The sequence below is a fragment of the Chaetodon trifascialis genome, chromosome 20 (assembly GCF_039877785.1).
Source record: "Chaetodon trifascialis isolate fChaTrf1 chromosome 20, fChaTrf1.hap1, whole genome shotgun sequence".
Lineage (NCBI taxonomy): Eukaryota > Metazoa > Chordata > Actinopteri > Chaetodontiformes > Chaetodontidae > Chaetodon > Chaetodon trifascialis.
The window spans coordinates 19,823,013-19,845,521 of NC_092075.1; the positions used below are offsets into that span (position 1 = coordinate 19,823,013).

Here is a 22,509-nt window from a genome sequence, read left to right on the forward strand (position 1 = left end):
TTTGACTATATCAGTGATACATGATCTTACATATAACGACAAGTAATTACAAGAGGTTGGATTCACTTTTTCCTAAATTAGTTGGAAATCAAAGTGTTTTATTGGGCAATAAATCTGACTAAGGCTGTAATGGGCTCAGTCGGCTGTTTTTATACATTTTCATCATGGTGATTTTAATTCTCTTATTTAGAGAAGGAGCAGACCGTTTTAAACTGATTGTGCTGCTATTTATCAAAAAAAAAGTGGTCTGGCAAGTTTCTATGGGTGTGCTGAAAGTTTATTTACACACTGAAAACTGTTTTCTATTGGAATTATCTTCAAGTGTCATGAAGACAAACTGGCACAGTGTACAGGGGTGAATGTTGAGCCACTGACAGATAAAACTACCATATTACTGACCAGGATTGTGGACCAAGAACAGGTTTTGGTTTGGAGCGGTGCCACAATAAGAAGTTTTGTTAAGACACACGCGTTCTAAACACACTAATATTTTAATATTCCAAATCTGATAATATTCTGAATTTTATACAGGTCATGTAAACAGTATACTGTCTTAGGCCTTAGTCTGAATGTTTTCTGATTAAGACATGGCGATATTATTTGGGTTTTACGGGCTTTCTTTTGACATGTGGTGCATTCTGAATATGCATCTCAACTGGAGTTTTCCCCCACAGTTGTTATGGCAGTAAAATCTGCTAAAAATGTTGCTTCCAACACATTTTGCTCTCTTGTTGAAGTAATTGAGCAAGACTTGGAGGCACAATTCAGGAAATACCAGTAAGAACCTGAATCAATAAGAATCAGAATGAATAAAATCTAATAAGCAGATACGCAGCTCTGTTAATGAAGATGATAGTTTTAGCTTACACTTGAAATTAACATTTGAAATGCATGCGCGCGCGCACACACACACACACACACACACACACACACACACACACACACACACACACACACACACACACACACTTCTTGCAAAGCCATTAGCTATTAAATGTTAATTACTGCAAATAACACACAACGGAAAAGTGTCTCCTGTCTTTACACTGTGCACACAAACATTAACACCTACGCAAACACACACACACACATAATCAAACTAAATGTCGGGTGAATAGGGGCCAGTGCTGTTATCAGATATAAATGACCCCCTCCACCAGACTAGACTGCTCAGGTTACTGCAAATCAATACACAGCAAATTACCAACAAACACACTCACACAGAAAAACACACAAAGACAAGGAGCACACACAAACACACACTACACAATCTCACACACAATCAAACATAAATGTGTGCAAAGACAAAAACGTGATTAACAGAGCCATTGCTTCATCATTAATCAATTACCAGGAGAAGAAAATAAGGCAGCAAAACTCCTCTGCTGCTTCCCTCATTCTTTTCTCCTCCTCTCTCATTACACCTATTTACACCCCTTGTTACTCTGCTCTTGTTTCCTCCCATCTCTTTCTCTACTCTCCTGTCATTAGAGCTAATACGTCCCTTTCATGATTGGACGGACAAATTCTAAGATAGGTAGAGGAACAACTGGACACACAAAAAGGAGAGTTAGATAGATGAATAAAATTATGGGAGTTCAGTGATTATGGAAAGACTGTAAAAAAGACAGGAGGATGGACAAAGTGATGAAGATGAACACAGCAGACGATCAGATCAGTGATTGGTGGATGGATGTGACACTGATTGAATTGATGGGTGGATGCACAGAGAAGAATGTGTGAACATTTGAAGGTAAAAATAGGTGGACAAACAGATGGAAAGGTTACAGAGTGTGGCTGAAGGATGTGAGGCCAGAGCGTGGGAATGAAGGGTGCATGGAAGGGTTAGGGTTAGGAGGGGTGGATTACTAGGTGATGGATGGATCATGGACTGGATGGATGGATATATTAGATTGGTGAGTGGTAGACGGATGGGTGGATGATGATGGATGGACAGACATACTGATCTCGTGAGGAAAAGGATGGATGGATGGATGAATGGATGGATGGATAAAACTGGTAAGCAGGCTTGACTTTGTCAATCCGAAACTAATCCCCTGCTTGAGCTTTTCCTTCCTGTTGCAATCAAACAACAGAGCTGCTGAGATGAGCGGCGTTTTTACCGTACCTGGCATTTTCCAGTACGAACATCGTAGAGGGCTACTGAACCCTGGCGAGCTCCAACGGCGATGCGGTGACTGCGGTCACAGTAACCAACCATGTAGAACCTGAGCAAATTGACAGAAAGCACACATTAATACATTAACATTCAACAAGGCATCATCTAACAATTCAGCAATTCTGCTCATCCTGTGCTGTGTGTTTCTGCTGCCACACACACGCACACACACACATTTAACTGGTACAGACACACACAGTGAGGATGATATCTGTGCCTGAGAGTTGGCTTCAGCTTGGCATCACCTCAGTTCACTTGTCAGGAAATGTGGGGGCTTGTTAACACACCACATACACACACTTACTTGCAAATAGCAGGGAAACACTCCTGCAGACCTTTCTTCTTCACCAGAGAACCTTCAATACAGTACATGATGATATCCATCACCTGAAGAATAGGAGGTGGAGAGGGAGGAGATGACATGTGGAGGAGGAGAAAATGAGATGAGGAGGAGAGAGAGTGGGATGAGGAGGAACAGTATTTCATCATATTTCATTTTGTACCATAGCTACGGAAAATTCAACATTTCTCAGAGATGTTGGTAGCAGTGGGTTGTCTTTACTGGGACTGTGGAAACTGCCACCTTCATAATTAGTGATATAATGTCTGATATGTGCTTACCTCCACCAGCAGATCCACCACGTCTCCCGGCATCTTCTCTATCAAGATGTCAATCACTCGCAGTATCTCGGTCTTAGCTCTGGCCAGAGTGGTGGTGTGGACATTCTGCTGCGACTGAGAGTTCGCCTGAGCTGCGTTGTAGCGATGAACCTGGAAAACAATTCAACAATATGACTGGAGGAAGAGTATATGAATGCAGAACACAAAGAGAAATATTTGGGAACATGAAATTAGTCGTTCGTAATATGTAAAACATGGAGGCTGATGACTTTTTGAAGCTGCTGTCTGGGTATGTGAAGGTGTTTCAACAGGTCAGTCTCACCTCTCTTGCGATAGTGGTGATGAAGGCTGGCGGACGGGCAGTGGCGATAAGAGAGAGTGCGTGGCGGGCTGAGCGGGCGGAATCTGCCGGCGGGTTGAGGGGCAAACCCATGGTGATGCTGTGGAGAGAACCAGAGGGTTGTAGTTTCAGCCAAATGCCCAAAAATATTTTTTTCAATCTAATCAATTGTCTAAACCACCAAATGCACATTTCACTCCCCCTGGTGCATCCTAACTGGCCACTGTTGGACCGTTTCAAAGCAAGATTTACTGACATTTTTAATATAATAATAATATAATTTATTATCATTGGTTTGGGGAGGATATCTAGTCACTCCAACTCAAATGGCTGAAGTCCACACCTCTGATAAATAGTATAATATTTGTTGGGGACTATTTTCAGCCGTGGATTCATCTACATTTGGGGCCCTGATGAGTATGTGGGGCAGCAGGACAGTGTGTGTAGGACTGAGTGAAAATAAACTACAGTGTGTGTGTTCATGGTAATGAAGGAACATGTCACCCAGCACAACAGTGTGGCTCAATGATGTGTGTTTAATAGGTTTTGGATAACAATGGAGCTCCATGGCACAGAGGAATAAGATACTGTCAGGCTTTGATGCGCACACAATGCTCATTAGTCGGATACATTCAGTGTTGTTACTGGTGTTTTGTTGACAATAGGAAAAAAATATACGACCTCACCAGATATATCCTGTAAAGAGAGATTTTCTAAGGATCTAAAGAGGGAGAGAGATGTTTGAATAGACAATTTTACAGAGAGGAAAAAAAGGAGATAAAACGGAGGAGAGTGGCAGAGAGATCGAGCCTTACTAATATATGGAGTGAAGAGATTAGTGGGCAGCTTATAATGTCAAGGCCGAGTCAATGGGAGCCATTCAGCAGGCGACGGCATAATGGACTCCCACAATGCAACAGGAATTAGGCACACACACCCTAACAGCTGGCCACACACCCCTGCGAGTGTGTGTGTGTGTGTGTGTGTGTGTGTGTGTGTGTGTGTGTGTACGAGTGAGTGGAAGGGGGGGGTAGTCCACCTTGTTAAGAAATGACTCTGGGGAGAGAAAGAGAGAAATAGAGGGAGAGGGAGGTAGTGATGTGTGGACGGACAGCCGAGCAGCACAATTCATCTCCTCTGATTACAGACCACAGCTACAGAAGCTGTAATTAATACTGGTAATATATTGGCAATATATCAGTGATATTGAAATGTTTAATTTCATTTAGAGGGGTGGTTGTAATTGGAAACAGTCACGATGTTGATATAGAGCAGCAGGAGTGCAGGGAGCTAATTGTACTTCAAATCACTGAGGTTAATAACCAACGTTTAGAACATGTAATGAAATAATCTAGATTATTATGACCATCGTAGAACACACACACACAGACATGCATACACATGCGCGCGCACACACGCACGCACACACACACACACACACACACACACACAGTCTCATTGATATTAATTAAAACAAGAATAAAAGCCAAAACCATATGTGGCCACCTTATTCAGTACACTCTGCAATCTATGACAACCCCAATACAGCAACCCCAAACAGCCCTGCCATAAATTCTACCTTCAATTCTAGATTCATTATTGAGGTCATAGTTAAAGGTGGTGTTTTACTGGACTACATCATGCTGAGAGGTGGTTTAAATTTTTGTCCTCCCTGTTTACATACATAAAATACCTCTGAATATAATGTAGTTCAGTACATTATCTCCACTAACTATGACCTTGATTCTAAAAGCCCTCCAAAGTAAAATCTCCAACTTAGAAATTCACGTTTTTATAGCCTGGTATAAAAATGGTTTTGGTATTTATAGCTAATTTCCTCATTAATGAAAACTGTATGTGGGTTGAATTTTTATGTTAAAGTTATACATTATCACGGGCTTGGCTGCTTTGAGAGACAGCTAACCACTGAGTTCCACCAGGCCCATCTCAGCTGCACCTAAGCAACACCTTTTTGCTCAGTTTTGGATTAGTAGGGAGTTTGATTGATGGCCAAGAAGGCTAGAGCCACTGTCACTGAGCTTCATGACGGTGCTTCAGAAACCTATAGGTGGCTTTACTGAGACTGTGGTTTATACAGTCTATAGCTAAAGTGTATAACTAACACCTCTATGGCAGTGTCAGAAAAACGTCTCCTGAGCATTAGAGGCCTCATAGAAGCAGACTTTAAGGGGAAATGGTTGTATCACCCTCTCAGTTCATATGGTGAACTTGTAGGAAAACAGTTCTCTCTTTTAGCTCTGGTTTTGGTCTCTACCAGCTTCTGAGGGAAATATCTGGCTCTTTAGCTTCTAAATGCTCCACTATGTTCACCAGATAGTTGCTAACTGCTATTTGGTGGTGAGCAGTTCCTGTACAATATGTTTTTAGAGATTTTAACTGGGAAAACAGCTGCCTGCTGAGGCCTGCTTAACTGTGCCATGCCCCACACACACACACACACACACACACACACACACACACACACACACACACACACACACACACACACACACACACACACACACACACAAAAAGACATATTAGAAAAAAAAGAAAAAAAACCCTAAAATCTAGTAATTTCCCCTAAAATAAAAACCAAAACTTAAGTAACCTCGAAAAAGTGAATTATGATTATGACTTCAGATTGAAATAATTCAACTTTACAGTATGCGAAGCTGACAAGAAACACGCACACAGACACACAAAAACAGCGTGTGTGAACTTGGCAACATGACTGCATTCACAGCCAGTATCACGCTGACATTATCCAGTCAATACTGAGTCTCACATACATGCACACACTCACATGCACAGTGAGGATTGGAAGTATTGATTTTGTGTGTGAGGGGTGAACAACCTCAGTCACATGATGAGAGTCACTGCTGCAGGAAACCGAGACCATGTATATGACCGACTTGCGGGATGGTTTACTAACCAACAACCTGAGAATTAAACTGAATTACATCCATTAATGAGCAGATAAGCTAACCTGATTCACATGCACATTCCTGCTGCCTTGCCTCTCCATCTCCATCTCCTCCTTTCTCTCACTCTTTTCATGGACTTGGTAAAAAGTTGAAAACATCCTTTCTGGACTGAAATGCCGTCACCAAAGCCGGGCAGTGTCGGACCTGCTTCCCGCCCAGGTGAGAGGAGGGCTGTCGTCAGCCGACACATGTTGATCCATTCAAAGAGACGACATATCTGATCCACATCGCTGTGTCTGTTAGGGTATTATTGACAAACTGGTTTCCTCTGTGAGCTTCTGACTGGGTAACTGGATGGTTTACTGACTGACTGGTTCAATGGAGGACTTGACCTTGAATGATTCACGGCGCTCAGTATGGTGTCCACACCAACCCAATCACCATCTGCACTGCAGCTACACCATCTGCAGTTATCACTGAGTACATTCTTGTCCTTGCGGGAGCTGCCATTGCTCTCCAAGGCTGTAGTGAGCGCTGTGGAGAAATCTGAGTCAAGCACATGGCAAAGTCCCTGCTGAGGAGCAGAAAAAGAATTTTTTTTTCTTCTGATAAAGAACACATTTTTGTCACTTGAAGTTTTTTTAAGACTCACTGTCTTTTACTTGCTGACTTGATATAAATTTAAGCAGTAAACTGGTTTCTTACTAAATTACTGACTGTATGGTTTACTGGCTGCTGGCTGGGATAGTGACATACCAGCTATCAGGCTGACTAAACAACTGGTTTACTGACTGATTCACTGGCTGACTGGCTCACAGACATCCTGGTCTGAATGTAATCGAGTCCTAAACTCACACACACGGATCAAAACTGGCCACACTAGCTTTCCTCTGAGATGTTACCTGGAGGTTTTTGATCATGTTTTTTCTTTATTGAAACATCCTGTTGTGTTCATGAGTCAACATCCATGGTGACAACAACATGTACTTATCTCTGCATGACATACACTCATACACACACACACATACATACATACACACAGGTTGCAACAACAATGATTTACCTCTGTGTGACATATGGACCATAGACCAACAACATAATGCAAAGAGATGTAATTATCTCTGCAGGTCAGATACATACTATATTCCCTATCTCGCCCACACATATGAAAACATGCATTTATCTCTGCAGTCGCTACGACCAACAGATCACGCTCTGATTGGGTGACAGCAGACAGTAGGACAACGACGGGTCAGCAAGAGGCCTTCAAATTCCTGCTCACTGTCAGACAACTGATGAGGTTCTTGATTCACAGACTTACTGATGGAATCGAGAGGTTATGAAAGTTTTGTGAAAACTTTTTTCAATAATCCAAGTTTTCTTATTTACATGTACCACCTTATTTACTTAATTTACGTAAGAAATTTAAAAAAAGATGAAATTAAGTACATTTTATCAACATTTTGAATTTGCAACAAAACTGAATCAAAATGTGAGTCTGAGTAAGAAGAGTTCTAGAAACTTTTCAACATCTTTTGAGCATGAGATGTCTTTGGATTAATCAAAACACAGTTGGCCTAGCTTAGCAACAAAAGACTGGAAGCGGGGGGACACAGCTAGCCCTGGCCAGCATCTCTAAAGGTCACTCATTGACATGTTGTATCTTGTTTCAATGTACACAGACAGAACCGTAAAAATCCTGAGTAGTGATTTAAAGAGGAGTTACATGCTGAAACTATTTCTTGGCAAATGGCAGTTCATCAGTCCAACTAGTATTTCTGTGCAGCATCTCTGGCTACAGCATGTGCTGCCAGATACAGTCAAGGAGTGTGACTTTATTCTCCAAAATGCTGCAATATGGTTCCTGAAATACCCAGTTAGAAACGAGTCACATGTTGCTGTTTTCAGAGACGTAATATATAACATCCATCTGCTAAAGGAATTCATTTCTGTCATTCAGACACAGAAGTAAGTTTGTATGTTCCGTATGTTGATCTTACAGAACAGATAGACGGCTCAGACATTAGAGGAATCTCCTCAGCAGCTTCAAACTGGCTCATTCACTGTGGTATGTGGTTTGTAAAGCTGGTTCTATTGTCTTTGTGCATTAGTGATGATAACTAATTGATCAATTTATTACAGTGCTCTTTAGAAAAAGTGAATTCTCTCAATGTACATTTCACCTCATGGTGCAGTAGTCTTTATGTTAACGTGATGGCATTCGATTCACCGTGCAGGTCTGATTCAGTCAGACTGCTGTCATGGCCTTTGTGGACAAAGTGATGTTTACTCAGACATGAGACCAACATGTACATCACATTAAATAATGAGGTTCATATGTCTGAAAGTGGCTTTTACCTCCAAGAATGGGTGTTTGTGCTGCAGGTGTATGACACACACACACAAACACACAGTGCAGGTTGGTAAAGGTGTATTGTTGGCTTTTTTTTTGTGTGAGTCTTCAACACCAGGAGCTTTTTCAAATCTCTGCCTATTGAAAGGGGATTATCACACACACACACACACACACACACACACACACACACACACACACACACACACACACACACACACACACACACACACACACACACACACACACACACACACACACACACACACAGCTCTGCAAGGAGTGTATTGTCAACTGGTTGGGTGTATCAGGGACAAAGAGCCTCACTCCAAGTCAGCTGCATGGAAATACACTCTCTGTAAGCTTGTGTGTGTGTGTGTGTGTGTGTGTGTGTGTGTGTGTGTGTGTGTGTGCACCCACGTGCACGCACTCCCTTCAGTGATGCATTCAAGTCTTCACAATCTCCCTATTTTTCCTCGTTCTACAATGCAGACACCAATGTGTGTGTGTGTGTGTTAATGTACTCTGCCTCTCTGTTGTAATGTACTGATCTAATTATTGCATCTCATTGATCAGCCTTCCTGCTGTTTACTTCAACACCACCAGGAGGCAACAACACACACCTACAGATAACACATTTTTAATTACACTTAGTCAGAAACTATAGCTGTGTGTGTGTGTGTGTGTGTGTGTGTGTGTGTGTGTGTGTGTGTGTGTGTGTGTGTGTGTGTGTGTGTGTGTGTGTGTGTGTGTGTGTGTGTGAAATAAGTTTAAAGTGGTGCAAATGCATCTTGGCCTCAAATCGCTCTAGATTGATTGTGTGTATCTGCACCCACGCACATCTTCTCATCGACTTTGTATGCAGCTGTGGCTCTTTGAAAATTCACTCTGCATTCTGTCTGAATGCACCTTTAACCTCCTTGAGTCTGTATGGGAATTTCGGTATGGCCTGTTAAATTTTAGGCTCTTCTTAATAAAGCTGTCTGACTCCTGTCTGATCATTACAATCAACTGTCTTAACTGCCAAAGGTAACTGAGCAAAGAAGCCACTCCAATCTCCACTCATCATCTATTTTAACATTATTATTATTAGTAGTAGTAGTAGTAGTAGTGGTAGCAGTGGTAGTGTTTCAGGTAGTGTCAAAATAGCCAAAAAGAAGCTTTTATTTCTGACTCTCAAGCTCTCTTCACTTTCTGTTCTACTAAAAACCTATTCCTCTAAAATTGAATTGCGTTGTTTTCTACACGCCCACACACACTCTCAGACACACACACAGGCAGCAGACATATCTATACTCATTTAAACAGACTCACTGAGCTCGAGTTTCAGCCTTAATAGGATCAGCCCATGTTGGCCAGTTAGATTTCAGCAAGAAGGAAGACACACACACATACTAACACACACATGCGGTCACCTTCTCCTCTGACCTGACCTCTGACCTTCGTTCGCACAAAATGCTGCATCTGCATAACCACATCCACCACTACAACTGTGTGAAGGCAGCCGGAGTGTTTGACCTCCTCCCTGCTGGTGCTGATGTTGATGGTCCAGGAAGTTATGCGCACTGTGCTGCAGTCAACATCTGTGATCAACACCAACTTGTGACTGATTGATAGTCCAACCGCATCAGCTGTCATAGTGACAGTGACTGACACAAGTCACATAATCAGCTAAACACTTCAGAAGTTCCCAGGATAAATGTTTGAGAGTCACTGGATGATGAAAAGGAGAAGGAACAAACAGCTACAGTTAGGTTTGGGGTCCTTTTCTGGACACAAATTTTTGCTTTTCTGAGTAATTCTCCCCCTTTAGACCTTGAAAAAAACCTTCAAGTGCAACAATCTCAAGAGGAAGAGTCACAAATAAAACGTTCTTGTACTTTTTTGGATTTTTAAGGTGTCACAGGACAGACTGGTTGGGGCCCCTTGCACTGGGTGATTGGTAGACTATGATTACAGTGGTGTCAACACTGGACTGGCTTGTGCCGGCACCAGCAGTACCATGGATTCTCTGTCAGCGCATGCATATAAACTTGTATCTCAGATGAGAACTGGTCATTAAAGTTGAAAGGGTTCGTCCTGGATTGTTTCTGGATGGACATTTTTAAGCACGGCTGCTGGTGGGGCAAACCAAAAAAGAAAAAAGAAATCACTGAACATGAACACAGACGAGCATGCATGCACACAGACAGAGGACTCACATGTCAGAGCAACGCAGACAGAGTTACATCATCATAATGTCCTGCAATCAGATTAGGACCTGGCTTCCATAACTCAGTGTGTCAGCTCTATAGTGCCTGAGTGTTTCTGTGCGTGTGTGTCTTTGTACCTATAAGCAGGCTGTTGTCTGCACTCTGGAATCTGAGAGGGACGACTGAACGGCCAAACAGACAAACACAAACAATGGATCAACTGATCAAGTCCTGAGCACAAACTGAGGACACAGGAGTGCCCTGAACCACAGTGTCTTCCTGTTCAGTGTGTATTTATAGCTTTCTGTGTCACTTCATTCTATATGTGAGCTTTGTTTTCATGTGCACGTATCCAGAACTGTTATTTCGTTATGTGTTTTGGGGTGAGTCCAGGTCACGTCTTAAGTAGTCAGTTAACAAGTGAGATGCCATTTTTTTGTTGACTTCCATCTACAAAATTCAGATTTCTAATATATATGTCCATAGGTACAGATTTCTTTGCAAATGAGGGCAACCTCAATGATGTTCAAGGCTGAAATAAAGGTCCTCTCACTGTTTTCTTTATATATTTAGGTGCAGACTTCATTTAAAATGATCTATTTCAGGATATCAAATAGATCATGTTTGTCATTTATCAACATTTGAGTTTGTGTGTGTTTGCACTCACTTGGCCAGCTGCTTCTCTGCATCAGCGCAGAGCTCCAGTAGTCCCATGAGCACTGCTGACACGTCCATATACGGCTCCCAGACGGTGAAGCCTCGGCCAATCAGATCGATGGCTGTGCGGCGGATGGTGCTGTGGGGAGGCAACTTAGGGCTGGGGGGCTGCAGCAGCAGGAAAGTCAGTGCCTTACCTGCAAATGGAGAGAGAGTAGAATTAGAATAGAGTAGAGTAGAGTTGGGGGAAGTGGCAGAGTTGGGGGAATCTGAAAACATCAGGAGCTCGGCGGTTACTCTGCGGGCGTAGAACCTCCAACAATGCTACAGCACATTTCATGTGACTCAATCAGGTCTTATTTCAAAACATTTTCAAGATGTTGTTGCAGGAGTGAAAAGCAGGAATAAAATGTGATAAAAGGTGTTCAAATAAATGCAAACTTGAGAGATTGCAGCTCTATGAGCCACCACGACACCTCCTATTGCACTGTCATCGTTTTTGCAGATCGTTTAATCTGCCTGTTCAATTTCTAAACAGTGTGTTTAACCACAGGGGACAGTGCTCGTTCAACACTAACATCACTTTAAATGGACCAGAGTTAGCTAAGCAGCTAATGGCCATTCTCAACACTTTCAAAGCATTGAAAGAGATTATGGTTGAATACCCATGACCACATCAGCTCTGCATGACTTTGGAGTCGTTGTAGCGCTCCACAGTCAAAGCCCCGCCCACCACAGCCACAACATGGGCACCATCTGAAACAAAGGAACGTCCATGAAGAAATCATATCTTCTTATGAACAAAATCTAATGAATGTCTGAGGTCCGGGTGAAAAAAGATTCAACTTGTGTGCTACACACACACACACACACACACACACACACACACACAGAGGATAAAGACAGCTAGCAGAATGGAGGTCACTTCATACCTGACCTGACATTTGAGCCAGTCTCTGTGGGGACAGACTGACCATTAAGACTCGGGAAAATATCCCCATCCCTCAGTAACACCCCATCCCCCAAACACACACACACACACACATACACACAAACACACCCCTTCCCCCTAGGTTTCTGTCTGTCTCTCTGTGCCTGTCTCACCCACTAAAGCCTGAGGTCCAGAGCTTTTAGCAGATTCTGTGCAAAGTGCTACAAAAAGATAAAGTCAGAGGAAAATTGAGACAGAGGACGGCAGAACTTCTGGCATCTGGCTTTCTAAAACATTCGGAAATGTTATAAATGTGGTCATTCATTTATCTGTTCACAGTCAGTAATGTCCGTGCAGAATAATCTGGACTGAGACAGTGATGTCAATCTGTCAAGTGTTGTATCGCTGTAGCAGAAAGTCTTTCTCAGAGACACGATGTTAGCATCAGGAAGCCTCTCTTCCTCTTCTACTGTCTGAGTCCACACAGAGATCAATACAGTTCATTGTATTTTCACTTGAAATGGAAATGCTAAACAGCCATAATATGAAGAAACATATAATATAAAACAGATCATTTACTTTAAAGTATTTATAATCCTGTGGTGGCTCTAAAGGTCCTCCAGTCTCCAGACTCACACAGCTAATCTCATCATCTGGATCTCCAAGCATTTCATCATCAGCCCGCCTTAAATGGCAAACCTCCTTCTTTATTGGTTTATTTCTACACACACACACAGCCTGTGTATAGGACTATGAAAGATATAGCTAGAGGCTAACCATGTTAGCATCACTGGGTCTGACTGTTATATACCAGCAGCGACAGATAGAGCGCTAACTGTGTTAGCATTGTTGTGCTACGTTGTTATGGGCTACATAGACTGTAAGAGATGGACATCGGCGCCAATGCTGTTGGCAGTTACTTTATGTCTATTGGAGTCAAACATGCAGAGTGGTGTGTTGTTTGTGTATTATGACTGAATCAGTGACAGGGTGGTGAACTTTGACCCTCAGCTGGTGATCCACATGCTGTGAGCAAACACCAGTAACACCTAAAATCAATCGTGTTTTTGTTATACACATCAATATACACACAAACAGTGGGCTATAAATATCAACAGTGATGTGGAGTTGAATGAACTTTGACCTCCAGTTAGTGATTATTACAAATCATCAAGACCACCAACAGAAATCAATGACGCTCAGTTATACTATTCCTTTATGCCTTTCCCAAAGCTCTGATTCACCTCAAATGAAAATCATGATGCTCACAACACTGTGTTCAAATCTCATACCTGCTCCTCGTTTTCTCACAGCACAATATACATTTCCTGCTGTTTCACAAAGATTCGCATATTTTTTTTGGAATACTGTTTGGTGCTGTATCAGCTTTAATTCTTGTATTTTCTGCTTTAAATTACTGTTACGTATAAGGGTACTCAAAACAGGGTAGTCAGGGTGCTTTTGGAAACATTGTTTTGGTCCTTTCAAGGAATGTGCTAACAGTTAGAACATATGTAACAATACCAGCCTTATCCTTTGAAAAATAATATGTTCTGGGATCTGATGCCAAAATGAGTGTAAGATGCTACAAGCTACAGGATGTCTGTTGCTAAAATCCATATGACTTGATAAGAACTCAACTTAACATTAGCTTCAAATAAACCGATAATCAATAAATAAACTTGGTAGGTGACTGTGTGGGAGGATGAGGGAGGTATCATGATTTGGGGTCATGGGGCAAAATGTTACCAGTCAAACCCCTGACAGTGTTAATATGCATGTACGTGCTCTTCACACAGGGAACCAGCAGCACAGAACAGGCCTCAGAGGTCATGAGGTCAAAGTTCAATGTTGTGAGCAGTGACAGGGACTGTGTGTGTGTGTGTGTGTGTGTGTGTGTGTGTGTGTGTGTGTGTGTGTGTGTGTGTGTGTGTGTTTATAATGAAGCTGACAGAGGTTTAATCTGACAGCCATATTTGCACTTTTTGCCCCCTGGACAATTACAGATGGCTGTTAACAATCAGTGCTGTAATTGGCTGTATTGAGATTTAAAATTTACAGCCCCTCCCCTCGAGTCAGGGAGTAGGAAGTGAGCGAGGACTGTATTCAGCTCCATTTCCCTCGACGGACATCTTTTTAAAGGCAGGCACGTACCCAAATGAACCAATAGCTATTGACAAAGCATCAGCCGGCCATAATGAGCTGTTAGTTAGAGTAGTAAACATGTCACATTAACACAGAGAGGGTGTTTACAGCGGGAGGAGGAGGAGAGGGGAGGGAGGGAGGAAGGAAGGAGGGAGGGAGGTAGAGAGTGTGAAATAATGACAGATTGGTGATGTCTAAAGTTTACCAGGCCGAGTCGACTACTAACAGGCTTTCTACTTTGTTTCCTCCATCTGGCCTGCCCCCTTTCTCTCTCTCTTCCTCTGTTTGAGCTTAAATGAGAGGTGAAGGTAAATCAATGTTGGGGACTTGGTTAGTGGATGAGTGCCGGACCTGACTGGCTGCAGAGAGGAGAGAAAGAACTAAGTAACAAAAAGAGAAAGAATGAGAGCCGGTTTGAGGGAGAGAGAGGAAGAGAGGCTGTGTCTATATATCTATATGAAAAAAGTTGAAAATAATGAGATACTGTAGATGGTTGCTATTCATTGCAGCATAATACACATAGTTTACATATTTATATATATGTGTTATATTGTTTATTATCTATAGTTGATTTATATTGTAATATAGTTAACATATCTTTACATATTCTTTGAGATATTCCTTGTTTCCTACTCCTAACCCTAATTTATGTTCTATAAGGGAGGAACCGCAACTGAGCCAGTTTCACCTCGGGGATCAATTAAGTGTTCTTACTCTGATTCTGATTCTGAGAGGTATTTGGTCAACAACCACTGTGTACATCAAGAATATTTGTGTAACAGTCCACCACTAACTGGCAGTTAGTAAGGTGAGTAGTCTGGCTAGCTATTGTACTGTTTAGTATGCATTCCTTGCTTGTTTCTTGCTAACTAGCATGTTAGCGGTTATATCACCAGCTAGAGCAGACTGGTCCTGCAAGGAGTCTCTATTCAGGAATGCATGCAAATTACTTTCAATGTGCCAATTTCTAGTGTGACCAGGCACTTAACCCTCACCTCTTGGTAATCAATGTTAAGTCTAATATGTGGCTAATACTAAAATATTTAACAGTTATGTGAATATTAGGAGTCGTTTCATCAAGATTAACAGCTGGTGGCCCTAATTTTACAGCCATGCACCATTAAACCACTGCACTAGAAGATGGTGCAATGACATAACTTGATCAAAAGAGTGCATGTCAAACTTTAAATGAACAGAAACACTGGAAAAAATGTGATTTAAAGACTATATTTCTGTCGGATTCATGTAATAATTTGAGGAAATTTACAATCTCGTGGCTCCACGCAGATCTTTATTCTGGCAGGGGGTGGCTGTCCGCTGACCACAGGGTTGGTAGTTTGATCCCTGCCTAGCCCAGTCCACATGTCCTAGTGTCTTTGGGCAACACACTGGACCCCAAATCATTGCCGACTGCACAAGTGAGTGAGTGTGTGTGTGTGTGTGTGTGTGTGTGTGTGTGTGTGTGTGTGTGTGTGTGTGTGTGTGTGTGTGTGTGAAAGAGTGACAAAAACCCTCTAAAGCACTTTTATCAGAGTATTACTGTAAACATTCCACTCAGATTTTTTGTATACAAAGACTGAAAACATGCAGAAAAACATGTGGATTGAAAGGGACTTTGTGATTATCTCACACACTGACAAAAGCATTGCTGGTAAAGTATTCCTGATGTGTATAACTTAATTCTATGTATTAATACCATTTTCAGTGTTTTACAGATTGAAAATGCAGATGTGTCTGATCCACAGCAGAGCTTTGTAGCTTCCATCATCTGGTTTTCTATAAGACAAAATAAAACTCAATTTCCAATCAGCTCTCATGAATGTTTGAAAATGCCACCGTTCACACTGAATGGGCCTCAGAGGGGAATTGAGGTATTTTGACATTTACACTGAGCATTACCATCCAGAGAACTGTACATACACTGATGTACAGTTTGTCTCGTTTATCCTGCCCAACCCAATCCTCCCTTCCCTCCATCATCATCTGTCCGTCCTACCTTCCTTCCATCCTTACGCTCAATCTCCCCCTCCATCTTCCCTCCATTTCCCCCCTCACCATATGAAAACATCAATCTATACTCTGCCGTATGGACTACTGTACCCTCCCTCTCTCTCGGTGGACAGCTCTCATTCATCACACACACAACGCTGTATGCCAACAACACCAATCCATCTTTCAATTTCATAACAGAGAGGGGAGAACGGGGGATGGAGAGTGGAAGGAGGGAGAAAAACAACAGACTGATTGAGAGCTGGAAAAAGAACAGGATGAGGAAGAGATGTGTAAAACAGAGGAAGAAACAGGCAAAAGCATAAAAATGTCCTCCACTACATGCTTTTTACAGTCAACTGTAATTGTCTGCTTATTCAGTAATAACATATTTTAAAGGGTTCAGTCAGGGTCAATTAAAGGAGCAGCCTCCTGTCCTGACTGTCCTCCAAGAGAATCGACAGCACCAGCTGTTAGTTCAAATGTCTAAACACACGTATGTTCAGGTTAAAGTGTAAAGGACCTCTAGTGGCCATGTGGATTGTGACTGTCATTAGGAATAAAGGCAGGAGTAGTATGATGGTACAACCCCAAAATCCTAGGGGGAGGTCAGGGTGAATGAATGGGTCAACAAGGTGTGTGACTTTGACATAAAAATGTTGTTCTTCCCCATTTTCTACAAGAAACATATGCTTGGAACGGCCATTATGTCTACCTACATAAGGATCTGCTTCCAGGTCAGCTTCCCTGCTGACCTCACTCTCTGCTGCTTCTCCTCCTCTGTCAGCTGTGGCGAGCAACTCCGACTTGCTGTTCAACTTGGCGCACTCATATTAAATAAAAGCATGGTACATAGCAAGCAGCTTAGGATAAGAACGCAAAATGTTCTTCCATGAGGCCCATTGTTTTTGGGTGAGAAACGATGGTGAAATTGTCTAGTGTTGGATCTTAGTCTTGTTAACTTAGAATTTGACTTCTGATTTAAATACCAATTTTATTTCACATCATATATTATATGTCCTATGTTGGCAGAGTTATAGTATGACCGCTTGATATCAAGACCACGTTAAACACTGATGACACTGACAAGTTTGGTTTATTCAGTTGAGTTAAAAAAAAAAAAGTATTATGTGGTATCACAATGTTGAAATGACACCCAGCCTAAGGGTCAGTGAAAGGTTTGGAAAGGGTGGAGCTCTACCCGAGGGAATCAATTAAATCTTGAGTTGTTTTCACTTGATGACATGGGCTTGAGGTTTTCTGGGGGTTCTGTGTGTGCGCGTATGTGTGTGTGTCCGGTGAGTCCACACAGGTGAGCTGACCGCTGTGGACAGGTCCAACTAAGCAGCAACACGCTTCACAGCCTATCAGTGAGAGTACAGGCTCTGTCGCTGGGCGGACGCCCCCAGAGGCAGCCAATCAAAGCTCCAGAGCAGCAGGATGGAAGAGCAGCTCTGCTTAGTGCAGGTTTGATGCCCACCAAGGTCCAACGCTGCAGGCACAGCGTGGCATGGGCTGGGCTCGGTGAGTGCATGCGTGTGTGTGTGTGTGTGAGTGTGAGTGCGTGTGAAAGTCAATGCCAAGCTCCTTAAGGTGTCAAGCTTGGTGGGTGAAAATCAATCCCATCTCTCTCCTCACCTCTAATCCAACACTGAAGTTTCTACTTTGTCAGTTGTGTAGTTTGGACAAACCATGATTCTGGACCACAACAGTAATCACTGAGACTGTGATAGGCTGAGCAGATGTGACGTCACAAGGACAACTACAACAACCCAACAACAGTTACCACCACTTTAGAACCACCACTTAGGCACAGTCGTGCTTTGAGATAAAATGCTAACGTTAGCATGCTAACATGCTCACAATGACAATGCTAGTATGTTGAAGTGTTTAATGTGTTTTATATCTTAGTTTAGCATGTTAGCCTGCTAACACTCTGCAAAGAGCTACAGTGGCACCTGATTGGCAACACCATTGTTTTTTGCAGGTATTTGGTAATAAACTAAAAGACTGGACAAGGATGGCATCAAGATGAGTCAGGGGAAGACCAAAGTTATTAGGGAAATTTTGCTGGTGGTTCACTCAAAGCCCAAACTGTCAACCTCATATTGCTGCTGGAGTGAAGTTCAGCTGATCAAAGAAGCCAGAGGGATTCGGTGTCTGAGGGACAATGAGCGGCTGCCCACCCAATATTTGCTGAGATATTTCAATCCAGACCAAAGTGATGGACTGACTGACACTGCCATCCCTAAAGCCGCACAGCCACAGTGGCTAAAAAAGAACAATGGGGAATACTTGCTGGACAAACGAAGATGTCCAGGCCCTAATTACTGTTTGGGGAGAGGAGACCATTCAAAGGAAGCTGGAGTCAGTGGTTACAAACCAAAAGGTGGAAAAGGAGTTTTCTCTGTGTCTGGCAGTAAAAGAGACACAGCACACACACAACAGTATAAAAGTCCAAGGAAACAATTACAAACTGAAACAAGATTATAGAAAAATAAAGAATCACGAAGAAAGAAAATCAATAACAGTGTCAGCACTACTTCTGCCATTGTAGTCCATCCCACAGTCGCTGACATCACATGCTTCCCAAACAGCATACCATCACCTTTTGAAGTCCATATTTGTAAAATATAGTGGAAACACAAAAAGAGTCCCGTACTAACAAGATTTAGCTGTTGTCCACCTGGATCTGCATCCATTCTGTCAGGGAAACCAGGTCCAACTTAGCAAGTAGCGGCATTTATATCTCACAAAGTTCCACTTTAGCTGAACCCATTCCAAACTACAGCAAAGATGCTAAGTGACACACCCCCAGCAACACCTTAAGAATGCAGGAACTCACAGAAAATGAGAAATGATGCCCTGGTGTATGCTGGGAGGAGTAAAAATGACAATAAAGCTGCTGGGTGACAATTATCTATAAAAGAAAATATCTGACATCAAAATATTTCACCTCTCACCAGTACATCCCTGTCTGCGACATGCCAACATTAAGCCCACTTTGGTAAGCCTGTCAGGCAAACGTCCCTCCGGACAGACTGGTCTCACTGTAATCATGACCGACAGCTATCTCTGTACTTACATGTGTGTCTGGCCAGTGAGTAGTTGGATGACCCTCCGCTTGTCAGTCCGAAGCCCTCAGGCGCCTGTCCGCCAGCTCGAGCCCGTCCTGAACCCTTTGGAGGTTCGATCTCAGCGCCGAACTCAGCCCCGATGACGCCCAGCAGCACGATGGCGGTGGCCTGTTTGCGGCGCTCCTCGTATGAGTTGGAGATCTTCTTGGCGTTTGGTGGAAGGTTGGACAGACAGCCTGGTAGAGACACAGAGAGAGACATGAACATAAATGTCTCGTGATGGGTCCATACTTTATTTTAGTTATTTCTTCACTTAGTTCTATACTTGAGTCACATGATGAATCACGATTTCAAATTACATAAAAGTGAAATTAAATCATTTCAGTTTTAGACAGAACAATTATTACTTGGTCTAACTACTAATACCAAGGTCAAGAAAAAATTTTCAAGCTCAGCATCCAAAATTGTGAGACCCCATTATATTCAGTATCACACAGCACTTCCTCATACCAAACAGTGTGCCACTGGACACCTGCTGACACGCCCCCACAAATTTATTGAGAAATATGCACCATTGTGAGAACAAACTAAATAATAGGGTGGTCAAACCTACATCTTGACCCAGGGCCCCTTTATAAATGACTAAAACCAAGTAACATGCAGTGAACCTGGGGCTTCTGGGAGAGTGGATCCCCTCTGCCATCACTGATCATCATTATCATTAAATATAGTGGATCATAATGCAGTATAGTATACTACAGTACAATGCAGTTTATAGCAGGGATTCTAAATAAATTGTGTAAAAATTATAATAATTTTGCAACTATTAAGATAAAAACATATCAATCATCAAGATAATTTTCAGAAAACCTTCTCAACTGCCTTTTCCTTTTAAGTAACTCTAATTAAAAGCTGAGTATTATACAATACACTATAGTTCACTATAACATGGCTAATTGAGGGCCTGTTATATATTTCAACCAAAGAAAAAAATAATATTGCACACATTGAATAATATAATATAAAAATATAAAATAACAATAATGAAAGTCAAAAGATTTTCATTTTCCTTGATTGCTTAGTCTGCCTCATGCCTCATTCATGCCCACTGTCATGAATGTAAAAGTAAAAGCCACAACTCCATCTCATGTCTGACACATGATAAGGAAACAAAGAAAGGAAAGGAAAAAGAAAAATTTGAAGGACTTGTAATCAGAAATGTAATTGCTGTGTTGAAAACACTCTTGGTTTTAATGACATAAAATTTAGATAAATTAAGAACATTGCAGTTTATTTCGAAAAATCTGAAAAGTCTATTTCCTTCTGTAGGGGACTTTTTTCTCATTTTCATTTCTTTCTTTTTCTTCCTTTTCATGGTGAAAGGTGGTTAAAAAAACAGCAGGCCTGTAAGTCTCCAGTGAGCCGATAACAAGTGAACAGGCACACTTCTATTGTCCTGGTATTAACCATTACTCACACACACACACACACACACACACACACACACACACACACACACACACACACACACACACACACACACACACACACACACACACACACACGTCTTATTGTCCCACTGAAAGCCTTTAGTCATAGTGCAAACACACACATACAGACGGTCATGTTCACAGACGGATTTTGGACACGTGCAACTGGAAACCCTTTTGTTGTGAGTTTGAGTGTGCGTGTGTGTGTGTGTGTGTGTGTGTGTGTGTGAGTGTGTGTGTGTGTGTGTGTGTGTGTGTGTGTGTGTGTGTGTGTGTGTGTGTGTGTGTGTGTGTGTGTGTGTGTGTGTGTGTGTGTGTGTGTGTTGGTGGGGGGCTCACCAAGATGACCCCAAAATAACTTCTTTTGTGTGTGCATGTAACAGGGCCTACACAGTGGAAACTGCTGCAGCCCTAAGAGCTGCAAGAGTGTGTGTTAGACCAATGTGTGTGTGTGTGCGTGTGTGTGCGTGAGTATCACAGTGAGAGATGAGAGCTCCTTATACACCTTGGATCAAAGGCCCAAAAAGGACTGCATAGAAACTGTGTGTGTGTGCGTGTGTGTGCACGCACGCACCCACACACAAACACACCCTCTCACTACCTCCACCCTCTCATTTCTATTTCTTATTTTCTCTCTCTCTCCGGATGAGCGAGCACAGCATTATTATGGATTTGTATTGTAAGGGAACAAGCACACACTCGCCCAACACACACGCAGGCACAGGCACACGCACAGGCACACGCACACGCACACAAACACACACACACAATACTTGGGATAAGGGGTGAGCAAGTACACTGGGTGTGATGAATGGCGATTGTAGCTCACTGCTGTGTGTACTTCCTGTTTATCTTTATGGAGTTTTGTCTTCACGCGTTGGATTTGTGGATGTAACATGAACCTAAATGATGGGAATGATTACTGAGAACTAAAGAAAGACGACTCAGGATAAAGGTTTACCATGGTAACTGCTTGAGCAAAGTTACTGACTAGAGTCTGTGCTGCTGACTCAGCTGATGAGTTAAAAACTCCTGAAAACAGGCGATGAAGAATAACCCTGATTAACATCAGTATTATTTCACAGGGTTTACCACAGAGTACAGCTGTGAGGCACACCACCTCATCTGAAAGGAAAAGAACCTCCTCTGACATGAAAAGAAAATATTCCACTCTAATGAAACATAATATTAAGCTCATTCTGTGGTTCGTTCAAACATAGCTTAGGTTGAATGTTGTGGAATCAGACTGTAAGTTACATCCTAATTACCCCATTCACTTAGTGACTTCATGCATTTTGGGTGCATTGGATAGCTATCTGATGTCAAAACAGCTAAACATAAATGCATCCAAGATGCATTTGAGAGGGACTGACATCCAAGATGCATTCTGGCCGCATGCTGAGAAGGTGGAAATGTGTTGTCTATCCAACATGGAATCTTTACTCCTTCCAGGTGTGACAGTGAGCAGGTTTCCCATTGTACTCCCTGTTTCATTAAAATGTCAGGACAAAATGCATTTCTATACGCACTGAGCATTTATCTGATCCATGATCAGTTCAACCACTGGAGCCAGCTGCATAAACTTAGTTTAAGACTAGTCTTGGCTTC

At 42.3% G+C, this 22,509-nt stretch overlaps 1 protein-coding gene across 3 annotated transcripts in view; it reads right to left on the reverse strand.

The window, feature by feature from the left end:
• Window positions 1-22,509, reverse strand: part of LOC139348442 (WD repeat-containing protein 7) — a 106,913-nt gene that overhangs the window by 11,997 nt on the left and 72,407 nt on the right. For all 3 annotated transcript variants that reach the window (XM_070988552.1, XM_070988553.1, XM_070988551.1), the window contains 6 exons: window positions 19,420-19,647; window positions 11,280-11,466; window positions 3,123-3,240; window positions 2,801-2,950; window positions 2,484-2,566; window positions 2,129-2,228 (listed from right to left, as the gene is read on the reverse strand). In XM_070988552.1, coding sequence (XP_070844653.1) covers window positions 2,129-2,228; window positions 2,484-2,566; window positions 2,801-2,950; window positions 3,123-3,240; window positions 11,280-11,466; window positions 19,420-19,647 — 866 coding nt within the window. The remainder of the gene's footprint in view (window positions 1-2,128; window positions 2,229-2,483; window positions 2,567-2,800; window positions 2,951-3,122; window positions 3,241-11,279; window positions 11,467-19,419; window positions 19,648-22,509) is intronic.